The sequence below is a fragment of the Hemitrygon akajei genome, chromosome 31 (genome assembly GCF_048418815.1).
Source record: "Hemitrygon akajei chromosome 31, sHemAka1.3, whole genome shotgun sequence".
NCBI classification, from domain to species: Eukaryota; Metazoa; Chordata; class Chondrichthyes; order Myliobatiformes; family Dasyatidae; genus Hemitrygon; species Hemitrygon akajei.
This window is the reverse complement of record NC_133154.1, coordinates 14,284,201-14,302,846: the sequence shown is the minus strand read 5'-3', so window position 1 is coordinate 14,302,846 and position 18,646 is coordinate 14,284,201. Positions and strand designations below refer to the sequence as shown.

Sequence of the window (18,646 nt, the reverse complement as noted above, 5' to 3'; positions counted from 1 at the left end):
ACTCTTCATTTCCCCCCTCCCTTAGTATTCCTACTTCTTTCACCTTCCCCCTCTCTCACCTCCCTTCCATTTCCTTCCACAGCAAGAAACAAAGAGGTCTACAGGAAATCCTATAGTTAAAAGTTCATGCTCAGAACTTACAGTTTGAGACAAGAGCCATTTTAATAGGGAAGAAAGGAAATGGCAGAGCAATTAAACTAATATGTTGTGTCTGTGTTCACACAATAAGATACAGAAAGCCTCCTGGGAATGGCAGAGGATGATACAATTTTCCTATTTCCATACAACAGAAGAAGAGGCCATTTTAGTGTTTATCAGCCCACAGAAACAACCTATTCCTCACTAAATTTCCCCCATCTAATTTGCCATTAATCTTCTCATTAACTCCTCCTACAAAGAGGAGAAAATCTGCAGATGCTGAAAATCTAAGCAATACACGCAAAATGCTGGAGGAACTCAACAAGCCAGGCAGCATCTATGGAAAAGAGTACCGTCAATGTTTCGGGCTGAAACCCTTCAGCAGTCCTCAGCCTAAAACGTTGACTGTACTCTTTTCCATAGATGCTGCCTGGCCTGCTGAGTTACTCCAGCATTTTGCGTTTGTTGCTCAATAACTCTTCTCTTGGTTTAGGGTGTAGAATTGTTATTTTTCTAGTAGTTTAACTGTTGTGTATTTAATTTTTCAATAATATTTGTGTAATCTTGTATATATCGTTTCAGAATTCTCGTTCACTTAATTTGGGTTATAAAAATAAGTTAATTGCATATGTCATCATATATGCATGTCTTGCTTAAAGTAAAGGCAAGGTTAGACCCACATTTCAGACTCCCGTGTCTTCCTTTGAATTAGATTAATGTTTTGAAGTTACAAAACATAACATTAACTTTCCTACGCTTGCTTTTATTTTTATATACATATTATATGTGTATAATATTCAGGGAATTTTCCAGTAATTAGTACAATTGCTTCTGTATCTTTTGAGAAGCTTCTCAGTTTTTCTGCAGCAGGTGTCTTGACCCTTGAATCTGGTTATTTTATATGTTAATTCTTATCAGTGGAATTGAGTTTATTTCTAGTTTGAGTACAAGATAGCCACCTCTTCCTTTGCTTTGTCTTTTCTTTGTTCCTCATTCTGCTAACATTTAACAAAACGGCCATAAGCAACAAGATTTATGCCTCACTCGTAACTTCCTAAGAACATCTGGTTTGCAAAATCATCAGGATCTAACACCACTTCCCCCCAAGATTCTACCATGTCCACACACTAGGGGCAGTGTACAGTGGACAAATAATCTGCTCATCTTTGGGATGTGAGAGGAGGTCCAAACAGCCACTGGAAGAATGTACAAACTCCACACAGATATCACTCATTGTCAGTATAGATCAACTCCCACTCACCTGCTATTTGTTCAGAGCCCCAAATTTGGAATCTTCTTGCTCAGTGCATTGAAAAAAATTCAGGAAACCCCTTTAAAACAAAAGTAACAGCCCTAAATTTGAACCCTTGTCTTGTGTCATTCTTCAAGTGCCTCCGAGAGGACCTCAACCTTTTTGTGGTTTGGAGGCTTGCGTGCCTCGATAACCCGGAGAGCTATGTTTGCTGGAGTCAGGGCTTTATGCTTTGGCACTAGGTAAGGTCACTATGCCAATCAGGTCAAGGGGTAAAGGCCAGACTAAGAGTGGTCCACCTGTCCTCCAGGTTTGGGGGTTCAGCTCAGGGCTAACAACCCTGACTGGTAAAATAAAACTGCTGTGGAAACAGCAATGAAGAATCCTTCTACATCTGAGTGTGACGGTATTCCTGAGTCTCCACCGGAACTTGCATGACTGACAGTAGTGAGAACCAAGCTATTGACACAATGAAGGAAGCTCTGGACACCGTTAGAAATGGAGGACCTGCACTGCTGCCCTAAATGCCAGCGGCATAGCGGGCAGTAGAGAGATTCTTCAAGTGACAACGAAAGTCCAGAACTTCTGCTTTGTTCCCAGCCCTGCAGCTGGGATTGGGCAGGAAACAGTCTGCAATGCTCTTGGTTCACTCGGGAAGATTAAATCCGGCTGTGAATGGGCTGGACTTTCCTGTATGGTGTGTGAGTGCTAGAAGTAAATGGTTTTTCAAATCATGAGCATGCCAATAAAACTGCAAAACCTACAGATTTGTCTCCAACCCCGACAAACTTGGTTAATCACCAGAGCTTATTTTCAAATGCAATAAATTTGCATCTTTGTGACTACTAGATCTTAATTCCTGGTTTGTTGGAGTGCCTTGTGGTGCAGGGAACTGACATCTAAGTTTCAGTTGGTTGAATTCGTCACAGAAGCCAGCTAGTATCAGAATCAGGTTTAATATCACTGGCATACGTTGGAAAATTTGATAACTTTGCCGCAGCAGTACAATGCAATACATGATAATAGAAAGAAAAAAACTGAATTACAGTAAATATATATGTACATACAGTAATTCACAGTTCTCTTTCTTTTACTCTCTCTCTCCTATGTGTATGTACAAAACTATTCAAGCTCTGTAAGACTGCATGGGGATTGTGAGTGAACAGACCTTTTCAAGTTGAGCCACAAATTCTCATTTGGATTAAGGTCTTGACTCTGACTTGGCCACTCCATGACATTAACTTTGTTTTTAAGCAATTCCTGTGTAGCTTTGGCTTTATTCTTGGGGTCGTCGTCTTGCTGGAAAACAAATCTTCTCCCAAGTCACAGTTGTCTTGCAGACTGCATCAGGTTTTCCTCCAGGATTTCCCTGTATTTTGCTGCAATAATTTTGCCCTCTACCTTTCAAGCCTTCCAGGGCCTGCTGTGGTGAAGCATCCCCACAGCATGATGCAGCCTCCACCATGCTTCATGGTAAGGATGGTGTGTTTTTGATGATGTGCGGTGTTTGGCTTAGGCTAAACATAGCTTTTAGTCTGATGTCCAAAAAGCTCACTTTTGGTTTCATCAGACCATAGAGCCTTCTTCCAGCTGACTTCAGAATCTCCCATATGCCTTCTGGCAAACTCTAGCCAAGATTTCATGTCAGTCTTTTTTTTTCAACAGTAGCTATTTCTTTGGCAGTCCCCCACAAAGCAGTGTGTGGTGAAGCACCGGGGCATCAGTTGTTGTTTACACAGTCTCTCCCATCTCAGCCCACATCTTGCACGGTCACTCATTTTTGAGGATGGCCTGCTCTAGGCAGATTTACAGCTGTGCCATATTCTTTCCATTTCTTAATGATTGACTTAACTGTTCGCTGGTATTCATCTGTCTCAAAGGACAATGCGTGATGATGATCATTATCATAAGCCTGGGCAGAAGGTATGGAGATCCTGAGCTACCCAGTCGTCAGGACCCCCTTCTTGGCCTCACTGGTGTAGTCCAAAGGAAAGCTTCTGAAGCAATACATTTGGTACCAGCTTGGCTGCAGCAGCTCCAAAAGGACGTTAGATGATGTCCAGCTGCCTTAGGGGCTCCACTCCGGATTTGCTGTCTGGGTTTACTCCTGTAGACTTCGTCTCTCCCGAGGTTGTCCACAAGGCAGTGGGGCTATTTACGCCTAGCTAAGGATTTGGTTCACAAGCACCAGGGTGTCCACACGCCAGTGGGCTTATGTGCTATGTGTGCAGGGGATAGACCTCCTCCCCATCCTCTGTAGTTCATCCTGTGTCTGAATGGAGTTCAGTTTCCATGTGTTGCCAGCGAGGAAGCAGTACATGAGGTTTGCTGTTGGAGAGGCAATGTATTGGCAGGGAGAGCCTTACACATTCAGCTCTCCTTTTCGCAAGACTGCTAGTCAGCGGTGGAAGCTGAAACTGAGAGCAACAACCATTACTCACTACACTACCACACTAGACGTATCACAATAAACATTTTGACACTTAACTGTACTCCAAGGGATATTAAGTGACTTGGAAATTTTCTTTTATCCATCTCCTGACTTGTGCTTTTCAATAACCTTTTCACAGAGTTTTTCTTTTGTCTTCATGGTGTAGTTTTTGCCAGGATACTGACACACCAGCAGTTGGATCTTCCAGATACAGGTGTATTTTAACTACAATCAATTGAAACACCTTAACTGCACATGGTGATCTCCATTTAACTAATTATGTAACTTCTAAAGCCAATTGGCTACACCAGTGATGATTTGGTGTGTCATATTGAGGGGGGTGAATACTTAAGCAATCGATTATTTTGTGTTTTATATCTGTAATTAATTTAGATCACTTCATAGAGATCTGTTTTCACTTTAACATGAAAGAGTCTTTTTCTGTTGATCAGGGTCAAAAAGCCAAATTAAATCCATTGTGTTTCAATGTTGTAAAACAATAAAATGTGAAATCATCCGGGGGAAGAGTGAATACTTTTTATAGGATATACATACATATTATATATGTTCATGGGTTCAATGTTCATTCAGAAATTGGATGGCAGAAGGGAAGAAGCTGTTCCTGTGTGCCTTCAGGCTTCTGTACCTCCTTCCTGATGGTAGCAATGAGAAGAGGGCACATCCTGGGTATTGGGTGATGAACTTCTGTCTCACCGCTTTAGCAACCTAGATTCAATCCTGACTTTGGGTGCTGTCTGTGTTTGCACATTTCTGCTGTGACCTCGTGGGTTTCCCTTGGTGCTCCATTTTTTTCTCCAAATCCCAAAAGTGTGAGAGTTGTCAACAGACCACTTGGCGTATAGGTGAGTGGTTGAATACTGGAGGAGTTGACTGAAGTGTGGGAATAATAGTATGAGTAAATGAGTTGTTGAAGGATAGCATGTACTTTGTGGGCTGAAGGGCCTGTTTCTGTGCTGTAAGTGTCCATTAATATTGTCACAATTTATGGGTTGCTCTCTCCCACCATCTGCTGGTCATGAGTGAATATGACAAGTATAACAGACACCTCCAGTAGACGCAAGGAGATGCTGGAAATCTAGAGCAATACACATAATGTGCTGGAGGAGCACAGCAGGTCAGGCAGCATCTATTGATGGGCATAAACAGTTGCCGTTTCAGGTCAAAACCCTTCTTCAGCACTGAGAAGGAAAGGGGAAGTTTTGTACTGAGACCCTTGCCCCTCTCCTCAGTCCTGAAGAAGGGTGCTGGCCCAAAACGCCGATTGTTTATTCTTTGCCATAGCTACTGCCTGACCTGCTGAGTTCCTCCAGCATTTGCGTGTGTGTCGCTAGAGGTACATACAATCTGATTCAGAGGGGTAGCAAATTTTAAACTAGTTCAGACCATGATGTTGTTCGATGTTATATCAATGCCTCTTTCCACTAAGCAAAGAGAATTATGAACAATAAACTAAAAGAAAGCAAGGAAATATATATAGCAAATAAAAGGATGTGAAATATATCAAGCAATTTTATTTTGTGTATATTAATAACTATTACAGTAGCTGCTAAATAAAAATAAATTCAACTCTTGGGATATTTTAAAAAATCACTCCCCATTTGCTCTAAAGATAAAATACTGCAGATGTTGGAAATCTGAAACAAAGGAAGACATTGCTGGACTTACATGCACAGAATGCCCAAAATGTCAACTGTTTACTTCCCTCCATAGATGCTGCCCGATTTGCTGAGTTCCTCCACCATTTTGTGAGTGTTGCTCAAGATTTCCAGGATCTGCAGAATTGCTTGTGTTTATGCAGTGCTGGAGATAATGGGACAGGTAGTGTCAGTGGAAACAAAAACTGTGTTAACGTTTCAGCTTGATGGCCACCAAAGCCAAGGGAAGGCAGCGATTTCATAACGTTGGAGGATACAGGGAACGAGAAATCAAAAGGGATGGGGTGGGGTGGAGAGATCAACTGTTTAGAGAGATGGAGAACTCTCCCACTTCAGATCAGGATTGAGTTTCTGGGCTGTAGAATATGGAGGTGAACTGTGTCACCAATTTGGTTTGGGTCAATTCCTGGACATTTCAGCACATCACCATATGTCTCCAACTTCTCCATCCCAGTAAAATAATTTACCCTACATCCAGTACTTTTACAACTAAAGAACTAAAGTATTAAAGTAAATGGTCCTCTAAGTTATCCAGAGCACCATTCATGTACTTTAACAAATATTGTAGAGATCAAACTGTTGCTGCTCATCTAACCCTGATCCAGTTTATTGATCTCCCTGTCTAATATCCTTCCCCCACCTGAAATGGACTGGCTCTGTACTGAGGGCCTGTGCTGGTGGTGTAGTGGTATCCACACCCAGACTTCAGAAAGAGAGGTCCCAGGTTCGCATCTGGCCAGCTCGCTTACACGAGTTCCACCCACGCTGGGTTGAGCTTCTACCTAGCAACTCGGCTTCATAAACCAAACAAACGCTAAAGAAGCGGCAAGTTTGCTGTGGGAGGAACTGTACAGAGGGACATACTGTGCATGTGTGTTTGTGTAAGTGTATGTGTAGGGCATCAATGTAGGTGCTCCCACCCCCACAGATGCACACAAAGGTACATATATGGATGTAAACATGCACACATTAATTGTGAACATAAACATGCAACACACCCAGTAAGAACACACCAATAAACACACTGACACAAAACACACATGTTTACAGTCAAAGAAAGAGACAGGCAAACACAACCAAACCTCCATTCAGCAGAAGACAGGAACTCTTCCTAACTACAGCAGGAAATTTAGCGGGAACTCTCCTTCACTAATTCCCCATTGCATCACCAGAGGTTTTGACTCAGTGCAGATCAGGTCTCATAAAACAGGGAAAGATCCTGGGATGTTTCAGCTTAAAAGCTTCATCCCTGTTTTCAAATCCTTTCAGGCCTTTGCCCCTCCCTGTTTCCATAACTTCTTCCAGGCCTAGAGTTCATACGTTTCAGATCCCAACCCAGTATTAATTGCTTTTAGTTAGCCTGAACTCCCAGCTGTTTCTGAACCTGCATGAAGCAGACATCTGAAGGAAGGGGATGTGCTGAGAGCTAATGTAAAGAGGTCAGAATAAATATTATTTTTGGAATCGCTTCTCTTAACTTGCACACCTCTTTCCATCACCACAGTAGTTACATTTCAAAAATCATTCATTGGCCGTGGAGCTCCCTGGAACACTCCATACTTGCAAAAGACACATATAGTGTCTGCGTTTTGTCTGATTTTCCACCTTTATCCCATTCTTTAAGACAGCTTCAAATCCTATCCCAATTTCCCTTTGTGTTACTCAGTCAAATCTTCCCTGCTTATGCACCAGGAATACACCTTTGGAGTCTCACTATCTTATAAGTTTTGTATAAATACAAATTATTTTTGTTATCTGAGTCTAGGATAGACTGGCATTTGCAGGGAGAACCTTTCCACGAGGCTTAAGGAGAAAATACTATAAGGTGGCTGAGGTCACATTTTACAGAAAGGAAGGTGGCAGCGGTTGTTGGAAGTCAACCACTCCATCTCCAAGAGCTCACCGTTGGAATTCCAAGCCTGACCATCTTTTGGCTGGCACCTCATCTGCCAGCCTGATTGGTCATTTCCCCTAACACTCATGCCCATTGGCTGCCGCTTGTACAAAACATACCACTGGTATTAAATAGGCACATGGATGAAAGAAAATGGAGGGTTATAGGCTGTGTCGTGGGGGAAAGGTTAGACTGATTATGGAGTAGGTTGAAATAAGTCTACACAACATTATGGGTCAAAGGGCCCAAACTGTGCTGTACTGCTCTGTGTTCTGTGCATTCACTAGACTACTCTGACAGCACCTTTAAAATAAAATAAGGACAAGGATAGCAAGGGCCACTAAATATACTGTAGATTCCTCTGCAAGTTCTACACCATCCATCTTTGGAAATATGCTTCATTTTCTCCTAAAGATCCTGCAGCTTCCTACCCAACTTTTTTAGTTTTTAAAACTAGATCTAGTTCTGGTCACTCTTTTTTGTTACTAATTTTGGACGATTTTTGAATCAGGGTGGTCTGCATATAATGGACACTGAGCTGAATTCAGCTGAAATATGCCTTTTGATTTTGTGTTTTATATTCTGTGTTTTCACTTGTTTTTTTGTTGCAGCTTGTGCAAATTGTTTTGCATGTGGTGGGGTGGGTCGTTTTTCCTTGAACGGGTTGGTTTGTGTCTGCCTGTGGGAAGACGAATTTCGGGGTTCCATACTGCATACATACTTTGATAATAAATGTCTTTTGGATCGTTGAACTTCACCATTGGAGCACTTTCACCCGAAAGACAGCTGTGGTTGAAGAAAGTGATTCACCACCGTCTTCTCAAGAACAATTCAGATTGCAGAATAAATGCTGCTCTTGACAGTGGTGTCTTCAGCCTGTGAAATACTTTAAAGATAATATTGTATTGCGGGATGTACGCCCCTCACAGGACGATGACTCCACAGAAAAACAAAGCTCAAATCTCTTAACTTGAGCATCGTCATTGATGACGGTGAGAAAGAAACAAGGTGCTTGCCTTGGTTTTAATCCAAAGTGTTTCACAGTAACTTTGGAATTGTGAGACATGAGGCAAATGCACAATTGTTAACTGCACTCTTGAAAAAAAAATTCAAGGACAAATTGGTAGAATATTGGATGTCAAAGAGTAGTTTAACCACCATTGTTGAAGTTGATTGGACTTGATGCCCACAGTATCTTAGCTTTTTTCCTAAACTAATAATAATGCAACAGTGAAGCCATTTGGCCCATTACATCTGTGTCATCTCCCCATTAAGCAGTCCCATGCTATCCCTGGCCTTATTTCCCTATACTTCTGTATTATTCTTTATTACACTGACCTATCGATCCCCTCTGATTTGCTTTGTCATTACCCTATACTAAGAGATGATTTAAAGTGGTCAGATAATCTACCAACCTGCACATCTATGGGATATGGGAGGAATCCCAGGCTGCCTGGGGGAAACCCACACGGTCACAGGGAGAACACGCAAACTCCTCACAGACAGCACCTCAGGTCAGGATGGAACCTGGGTTTCTGAGCTGAGAGGCAGTGACTTTGCCAGCTGTGTCACTGTGTCAGCCTCATTTACTTGGATGGCTCTGTGTCTGAGTGACTTTAGTTATGTGGATAGACTGAAGAAACAGGGGCTGTGCCCCTCTGAGCAAAAAGCTTCAAGGGCACCTGATGAATGCACTTTAATTCATGAAGAGTCAACTCAGAGTTGATAGAGGCCACAAAAACTGAGGCACATATGTTGAAGGTGTTAGGCAGAGGAACCAGAAGTGATGTGACGGAAAACATTATAATCCGGTAACTGGTTGTGTTCTGGGGAGCTCCACCAGGGGGAGTAACAGGGGCAAATTTAACTCAGCACAGAAGAGGGAACTGGGCAAGTATCAATGGGACGACCCACAGACTCAATGGGCCAAATGGGTTCCTTCTACAGTACTGTGCTAAAGTCTTCAGCACCCTAGATTTTTTATATAAATGTTGTTTTAGATTTTTTTTGTCTTCTGTATTAGTGTGTCAGTAGAAAAGAGCACATTTTAGATTTCCAAGCATCCATTTTCCAAAAAATTAAATGTTACAGAGAAATTTTTGTATTTCATTAAAGAAAGTAATATATTAAGTAACAGACCACTTTTCAAATAAAAACTTGATTCTTTGTAGGTAAATAGCCCAGTGCATGATTAATCAAAGATAACAGTTGCTGATGATCAACGACATAAAGAGTTGAATGAACTGAACTGATTAACTGAACCAGAAATGGGTGTAGAAATGGTCAAACTGGGCAAAGGGCAACCAAACTAAAAGGTAAAGGTGTGGCAGATGTAACAGTTTAACCATAAAATCATTAATTCTTACACCATGGCAAGAATGAGCATAGCAACAAGACACAAGGTGGTCATCCTGCATCAAGGTCTCTCCCAGCAGAAATTTCACGGCAGACAGGAGTTTCAAGATGTGCTATCCAAGCTCTCCTGAAAAAGTACAAAGAAATGGGCAAGGTGGAGGACCAGAAATGCAGTGGTTGGCCATGGAAACAGTGCAGCAGACGAGAGATGCATCAAACTGACTTCCCTTCCAAATCAGAAGAATCTAACACTGCTATCAGCTCTGAAATCAGTGAAACCATTGGAATCCAAGTACACTCCTCTATAGTTCAGAAAAGTCTTGTCAGAAGTGGTCTTCATGGAAGAGTTGCGGCCAAAAAACATTCCTCTGAAGTGGAAACACAGCCAAGAGACTCAATTGTATACAAAAACACAAGGACTGCAGTGCAGAACAATGGCAACAAGAGCTCTGATCTGAAGAGTCAAAATTTGAAATTTTTGGCTCAAGTAGGAGGCAAGTTTCCATAGAAGAGCTGGAGAGCACTACATGGATGAACATCTCCAGCCAACAATGAAGCATGGTGGAGGTTCCCTGCAGGTTTTGGGCTTCATTCCTGCAAATGAAGTTGGTGATCTGCTCAGAATGAATGGAATCCTCAAAGCTGAGAAGTACAAGCAGATTCTCATACATCATGCTATACCATCAGGGAGGCGTCTGATTGATTCCAACTTCATTCTGTAGCAGGACAATGACCCCAACATATGGCTAAAGTCACAAAGCACTATCCTCAGCAAAAAGAAGAACCAGGCATTCTGCAACAGATGGTATGGCCTCTGCAGAGCCCTAATCTCAACATCATTGAGGCTGTCTGGGATTACTTGGAGAGACAGAAGCAAGCAAGAGAGCCAAGGTCTACAGAAGAACTTGACAAGTTCTCCAAGATACTTGGAATAACCTACCAGCTGATTTTCTTATAAAACTGCATAACAGTGCATCTACAAGAATTGATGTAGTTTTAAAGGCAAGGATTGCTCATACCAAATATTGATTTGATTTACTTTTTTACTGTTTACTGTTCTTTATAGCAAAATTTTGATATTTAGAAACATTTCATTATTTTTGAAAGCATCTTTGCTTTACAGAATTTTTTTTTACATGTACCTAAGACTTCTGCACACTACTCTAAGATGTAACAAAAATGGATCAAACAGAAATAGATAGGCTTCTGAGTGAGTCTGACAAGATAGAACAGTGGAGATTTCATTGAACAGAGATGAATTCAAAGGGCCGATTGTCTACTAATAATTCCAACATCACCCAATACAAACCCCAACCTAACCTAACATAATCCTACCCTAACATAACCCAACCCTACCCAAACCCCAACATGGCCTAACCCCAGCCTAATACCCTCAACCATAAGTGACATGCTTTTCATTGTCTTAGTTCTCAAATACCAATAGAAAAGCCAAGATACCTGAGAGGCAAGAAGGAACCATAAAGTTAAACACAAGCTAGGACCATAGAAAACAACAGCCACCAAAAAATAAGATAGATGATTATTAAACATGGATTCCAAGAAAGGCAAGTGTTGTTGGACCAGGTTAATGAAGGCATGCGCCAGATCTAAGTGGTAGGGTCTACTGACACTGAATCTCCAGTAACAAATGAGATCAATAAATACAAGAGGGATTATTTTCCCACTGCCTGCACACTAACATCCAACCTAGCCTAACTCCGACCCTAACCCAACCTTAGTCCCATTATTCCCTCTAAGGTGGTTAAGTGTGCAGCTGCGCAGTAACTGAGATGCACCCCCACATTTAGCCTTTGTTGCTGCACCACTATTCAATCCAATTATTCATAATATGCATATTACAAATAAAAAAACATTTTAAGTGCCGCACAGTTTTCAGGCAGTGTAAAAATTTCCTGCTCAGAGCAATGGTTGGTCTGTGCAACTATATAAAAAAAATTAGAGGGGATGTTGCCTAGCTCTAACCCTCTCCTATTTCTACCCTTACCCTAACCAACCCCTACACAAAGGGTTAGGATTAGGATTGTCCTGGAAAGGAAAGCCTCATGTAACCATATAACAATTACAGCATGGAAACAAGCCATCTTGGCCCTTCTAGTCCGTGCCGAATGCTTACTCTCACCTAGTCCCACCAACCTGCACTCAGCCCATAACCCGCCATTCCTTTCCTGTCATCCTGGGAATAAATGCGATGGAAACGAAGGGACTAAAGAAAGGGAATAGCATTTTTACAGGAGACAGAGTGGGAAGAGGTATAATCAAGATACCTTTGGGAATCGATAGATTTACAATACAAAAGATGTTGGTAGACAGTTTGTCTCCAGAGATGGTGACAGATATTGAGAAAGGGGAGAGGGCTGTCAGAAATCAACCTAGTGAATTGAAGGGCAGGATGGAAGTCGGAGGCAAAGTTGATGAAATTGACAAGCTCAACATGGATGCATGAAGCAGCACCAATGCAGTGGTCAATGTAGCGAAGGAAGAGTTGGGGAGCATTACCAGGGAAGGCTTGAACCATGTACTTAGAACATGCTGCGGAATTATCCGATTCTAATTTTTAGAGCTGACTCCCCAATCTTGAGCACACAAGCCAGCAGAAATAATTTACCATCAGTGCATGATACCATGGAGTCCCAGACTCCCAGGACAATGACAATGGTTCCTGAACTGCAAATCCATCAGTTCGGTTGGGCCACAGGGCATCGCAGTGGGCAGAGGTCAAACAGCAAAGGTCAATGATCAGAGGTCAAGTACAAGTGTGAGCGTTAGAAGTTTAACATTCATGAACACTGATCATTTCATTGAAACCTTCAGACTGGCTCTCACCACCCACATGAATGCAGAAGCAATGAGGAGTGCAGTAGAAAAATAAAAATTGTTTTGTATTAACAACCAATAAAGTGCTCTGAATTATAGTGAGCCTACAGCAAGATCCTGAACATTTTATCATCAAGTGCATAAACTAAATAGTGTTTGATAACACAAATAATCAGGATATGTTAATAATATGTTTGCTGAAGTTATTTCCATTCTGAAATGTGATTTCAGTTTCTCTACAAACCAAAGAAATCATCATCAATATTCTGGAAGACATTTCCAGAAAACCAAGGCACTGTATATGGGATCCAATGATGGGACAATTTGTGTACAGAGATTTTACTTGCAGTGTGACTCCCGCTTTAAAAGAACGAGTCGTCTCCTAACCTGAAGGAAGCTTAGCCTAGAAATCAATATCATCACTACTATTAATTCTTCATTGCAGACATTCTTCATGTCTCCTTAATACAGATGCCACTGGATCGTGGAGGCTCATTTCAAGCTCCTTCCTACAGATCCACTCATTGCTTCTAACACAATTGCTCTATATTTAAAAATCTAAATTGCACTTTATTCTGCATCGTTTTACCTTGTTCTTCCTTGATGCACTGTGCAATGAATGGATCTGTGTGAACAGCATGCAAGAAAAGCTTTTCACTGTAAACCAATTCCAATCCCAACTGCAGCCCTCCTAAAACAGCAGATGGGAATGTTATTCAGACTAAGCACAAGGGTGAGGGGATAAACCCAAACCATTTAAGTAAGTCAGCTCCACCTCACTCTCTGTTCACGTAGTCTATCACTGGTCTATTGTGCCCTGGACTTTCTGCTTTTCTTCATTGCCTTGTCTGTTAGCTTTGATTTCTTCCTGTTGACAGTTTTGCGCGTGTCTCCCATTCGACTTGCTTTACTCTTCTTTGAGAAGTTTTTCTTCCCAGGCAGGTCACCTTTGCAGTTCTTAAAGGGAGCATTTTTCACACTCACGCCTGTCACATTTTGTGGGAGGTTACAGAGAGCACGGACCTTCAGATTGGTATTTTCAAGCCACCTTTTAAAGATAAATTATAAAGGTAAAATCAGTGAGCAAAACAAACCATAGAGAGACACATCAGAATACTGCCAATACAACATAGAAAGACCTTTCATCCCATTAAATTTATGCTAGCCCACAAAGCACTCCCATCCCTACTATTTTTCACTTATTAACTTTCTTTAGTGCATTGTTCAACAGTTTTGCTTTTCAAAATAAATCTATCCAACTTTATTGGAAGTGTTGACTCTTGCTGGGGTACGGTTTCACTGGTAGCCCAGTGTGACACCCAGGATCTTTTCTTCATCAACAAGCTTGTGTCCAAGGGATATCCAGAGGTGAAGGACGGTGGACAACATGCAAATGTTAACACTTCATCAGGGCTCAGCATTCATGAAAGCAGGAACCAAGACTTTTTTTTAAGCTGGTAGACACTGGACCCAAATATAACTGAGATAAAACTAATCAGCAGAAAACTTAGTGGACACCTGAAGTATAGTTTCTTATCTGTCTTAGGGTTGAACCAAGCAGTGCAGGATATTTATTCAGAAGGAAAACTTAAAGCTCCTTTTTTTAAATTTTCTGGTATTTTGTGACAAAAGAGGTAGCTGAAGAGATTGTGGAGACATTAGTGGTAATCTTCCAAAAGTCACTATTTTTGGGGGACTGGAAAATTGCAAATGTCACTCCACTCTTTATGAAGGGAGGCAGGCAGAAGAAAGAAAATTATAGGCCAGTGAGTCCGATTTTAGTGGTCAGGAAGATGTTAGAATCCATTATTAAGAAAAAGGTTTCAGGCTACTTGGAGGAACATGATAAAATAGGCCTAAAGTTAGCAGGGTTTCCTTAAGGGAAAATCTTGCCTGACATATCTGATGGAGTTATTTGAGGAAGTAACAGGCAGGAGAGTCAGTGGATATTGTTTACTTGGATTTTCAGAAAACCTTTGACAAGGTGCCACACATGAGTCTGCTTAACAAGTTAAGAGCCCATGATATTAAAGGACAGATACAAGCATGGATAGAAAATTGGCCGATTGGCAAGAGGCAAAGAGTAGGAATAAAGGAGGCCCATTCTGTTGACAAGTGGTGTTCCACAGGGGTCAATATTGGGAACGCTTCTTTTCACATTATATGTCAACAATTTGGATGGTGGAATGATGGTCATGTCAACAAGTCTGCAGATGATATAAAGATGGGTGGAGGGGCAGGTAGTGTTAAGGATGCAGGGAACCTGCAGAAGGACCTGGATGGATTGGGAGAATGGCAAGAGCAGTGGCAGTTGTAATATAGTGTAGGGAAGTGTACGGTCATGCACTTTGGTAAAAGGAATAAATGCATGGGTTATTTCTTAAATGGTGCGAAAAATTCAAAATTCAGAGGTGCAAAGGGACTTAGGAGTTCTCAAACAGGATTCCCTAAAGATTAACTTGTCAGTGGTAAGGAAGGCATATGCAATGTTAGTAATCATTTCAAGAGGACTAGTATAAAGAGCAAGGATGTACTACTGAGGCTTTATAAGGTATTGGTCAGACTGCACATGGAGTACTGTGAGCAGTTTTGGGCCCCTTACCTAAGAGACAATGTGCTGGGATTGGAGAGGGTCCAGAGGAGGTACATGAGAATGACTCTGGGAATGAAAGGGTTAATGTAGGAGATGCATTGATAACTCTGGGCCTGTACTTGCTGGGGTTTAAAAGAAAGAGGGCGGGGGGGGATCTCATTGAAACCTATCAAAAATTGTAAGTCCTAGACAGAGTGGATATAGAGAGGATGTTTCCTATAGTGGGTGAGTCTAGGACCAGGGGAAACAGTTTCAGAATAGAGGGATATCCATTAAGAACAGAAAAGAGAAGGAATTTCTTTAGCTAGAAGGTGGTGAATCTGTGGAATTCATTGCTCCAGCGATGGAGACAGAATTTGTTGCCACAGACGGCTGTGGAGGTCAAGTTATTGGGTATGTTTAAAGCAGAGGTTGATAGGTTCTTGGTTGGTCAGGGCGTCAAAGGTTACAGGGAAAAGACAGGAGAATGGGGTTAAGAGGGATAATAAATCAGCCATGATGGAACGGTAGAGCAGGCGGTCGGCCAAGTGGCCTTATTCTGCTCCTCCTATGTCTGGTGGTCTAATATTAATAAACAAATGATTCTAAATGGCCCTGAATAGAGATCAGTGATCAGAAACACAGCCAACAGGGACAGAGAAAATAATTCCCCTGTCACTGTGGGGCACTCTTTCCTTGCACTCATTATAGTTATTGCAGCTTCTCTGAGTGAGGCTGCTCATTAGATTCCAATTAGGCCAAATTACAGGCCTTTTATGACTGGTGATTCCATCCAATGGAGATGCAGAGACATGCTGGGGGGGGGGGTTAACTGGCTGCTTGTGGTGAGAAGGAGACAGTCACCAGGGAGCTGATGGAGATGTGAGCGAGAATGAGCTGAGGGCTACAGGAAACAGGGGGAGAAGGTAATAATATGACTCAAGGGCTTGCTCTGTTGAGAGAAAGCATTGACCTGATAGGCCAAATGGCCTCCTAAATTAAATAAATTGTGTTGATATGGTCTAAACCAATTTTATCTATCTGTTTGTTATTTTTATTTATTCATCTATATCTGTTTCTTTATTTATCTATCAATCGATCTACTTATCTATTTGTTTATTTATTTATTGAGATACAGTGTGGTATTGGCCCTTCTGGCACTTCGAGCTGCCCAGCAATCTCCTGATTTAATCCTGTCTTAATCATGGCACAATTTATAGCACGTCTTTAGACTATGGGAGGAAACTGGAGCATCTGGAGGAAACCCACGTGGTCTAGGGGAGAATGTACAAACTCCTAACAGGCGGTTAACGGGAATTGAACTTGGGTCGCTTGTACTGTAAAGTGTTGTGCTAACCACTACACTACCGTGCTACCCATTCGCTTATACCGTGTCATCAGTTTGGTTTGGATATAAACCTAGTTCACAGGAATAGACGCAGGAACCAGCTGTGGTATTAAAGAGCCCCCTATCTATCCTCACTCTTCTTTCTGCAACTTCCTCAATGAGCACAAACTCCTTTATGGTAATAACGGGGTTTGGAAGGGGATTTTGGCTCGTCGCTGCTCTCTAACATAGAAACAGTAACGTAGAAAAAGGCAGCCATCTTGCCCTAACCCTTTTCTGACTTTCATTGAGATCAAAGTTGAGTCAGTGAGGCTATATCTTCAGCCCTTTAAGTCTGTGCCAACAACTGACAACCTAATCCTATATTAATGCCTTTTTATTCCCCACATCCTCATCATCTATCCCCACTCACCCACATATTACAGTAGGGGTGGCGAACCTATGGTATCTGTGCCCAGGATGGCACATGCAAAAATTTTGTTGATGTGCGGCATGCAGTGCCACTCATCAATCCTTTAAACCCCACCTATAATAAAAAGATACATAGTGATTATCTTTACTGCCAAATAAAGCAGCAATTGTTTTTTTACAGGTGGAGAGCAATGAGATGTTTTCACAAGAAATGTCGGCTTGGCACTAGCTAGACGCTTGTGAGAACATTGACATGTAGACCTAGCATTTGTATAATAAGTGGTTACAAATAGCAATTCTATTTAGAAATAATGTTATTTTTCAATTTTTTAAAAAAGATTAATATTATTAATTTTTGAACAGATTTTCTGAAATGTTTTCATTTCAATCTGCCTTTGTAATACATTTATGAATAACTAAATAAGGAATACATGTACCTATACAATAGCATTTATCCTTTTTCCTGAAAGAAGTCCCTAATGGTTGTTACTAATTCATTAATCAACGATAATCACTGCTCAAAATTACCATGCCATGCAGGGAATTTTAAGATTATCGCCAATTCACCTTGCTGGAGCAAGCAGCAGGTTAGAATGGCCAGCGACCAACCTGCACAGCTTTGGGATGTGGGAGGAAACCGAAGCACCCAGGACAACCCATATAGTCACAGGGAGAGCTCCACATAGACGGTACCCGAGGAGAGGATTGTATTCCTCCCATCTCTGTGCCAAGAGGCAGCGGCCCTTCTTGCTGTGCCATTTTGCTGCCCGAGATCTGAAACCTAACTCCAAACCCCTCAGGACCTTGAATACCCTTTGCTTTCAAAGTCTAAACAACTTCTGATCTAAAATCAACTATATCAATTATCATTTGAAGAAAAGGTTTACAAAGTTCCTCCAGCCTTTGCACATGGAAGTGTTTCCTAATTCACAACACACCATAGTGTGTGCCATCTGCAAAATTCTCTGCAGTCAGTCACTTACACGGACAGGGCCTCCCAAGCCACCAGCGAGGACAAGGACAGCAAGTATGAGAACCCCTCTATAAATAGTGATAGCTTAACCCCAATTATTCACATTGATTTCAAAATTGTAGTATCTTTTCCTAATAAAAAGCCATTAGATCCATTTATAAAAGATTCACTTGATTATCAGCATCACTAGTTTCATGACGAGGGATTCCAGACCACTGTTACCCTTGTGTGATTCTTGTTTTAAGATTATTCCCCATCTCATCACCTACCAGCTCCTGAAACTCCCATCTTTGCTCTGACCCCTCAAAAGAATCCTTCAAATTTAGAGCCGTGGAAAAAATGAAAACTTAATTTGTTGAATTTTTAGTGGATCAGGCTGCTTGGCAGCATTCTAAGGAGCAAAATATAACTAATGGAAGTCACAGACAGGTTACCTGCGGAGGTGGAGGAGCGGGCAGTCACAGTGCCAAGGATTGTTGGACAGGTCGATGGTGTGCAGGCTTCTGAAATTTTCCAAGCTGGGGATGTAGCTCAGCTTGTTGTTCCCCAGGTAGAGGCTCTGCAGCCCAGTGCTCACTCCATCAAACGCTCCATCAGAGATCTGAAATGGGAAATCAAAAGCCCAGCATTACAGGAAAAGCCACGCCACCTCTGAGTCCGTCTTGGCATGTGGATATTTAAATAATATCACCAGCATATGTCGTGAAATTTGTTAACTTTTACAAAGCAGCACAATGAAATACATGAAAATTATAGAGAAA

General features: G+C 41.6%; 2 protein-coding genes across 2 annotated transcripts in view; one reads left to right on the top strand and one right to left on the bottom strand.

Moving 5' to 3' along the window:
* Positions 1–18,646, top strand: part of LOC140719414 (leucine-rich repeat transmembrane protein FLRT1-like) — a 78,643-nt gene that overhangs the window by 9,995 nt on the left and 50,002 nt on the right. The window lies entirely within an intron of this gene.
* LOC140719412 (chondroadherin-like protein) overlaps positions 5,334–18,646 on the bottom strand; it is a 28,921-nt gene continuing 15,608 nt past the window's right edge. Inside the window, exons 4-5 of the mRNA XM_073034052.1 lie at positions 18,320–18,486; positions 5,334–13,629 (exon numbers count right to left, since the gene is read on the bottom strand). Of these exons, the coding sequence (XP_072890153.1) occupies positions 13,389–13,629; positions 18,320–18,486 (408 nt within the window). The 3' untranslated portion in view covers positions 5,334–13,388. The remainder of the gene's footprint in view (positions 13,630–18,319; positions 18,487–18,646) is intronic.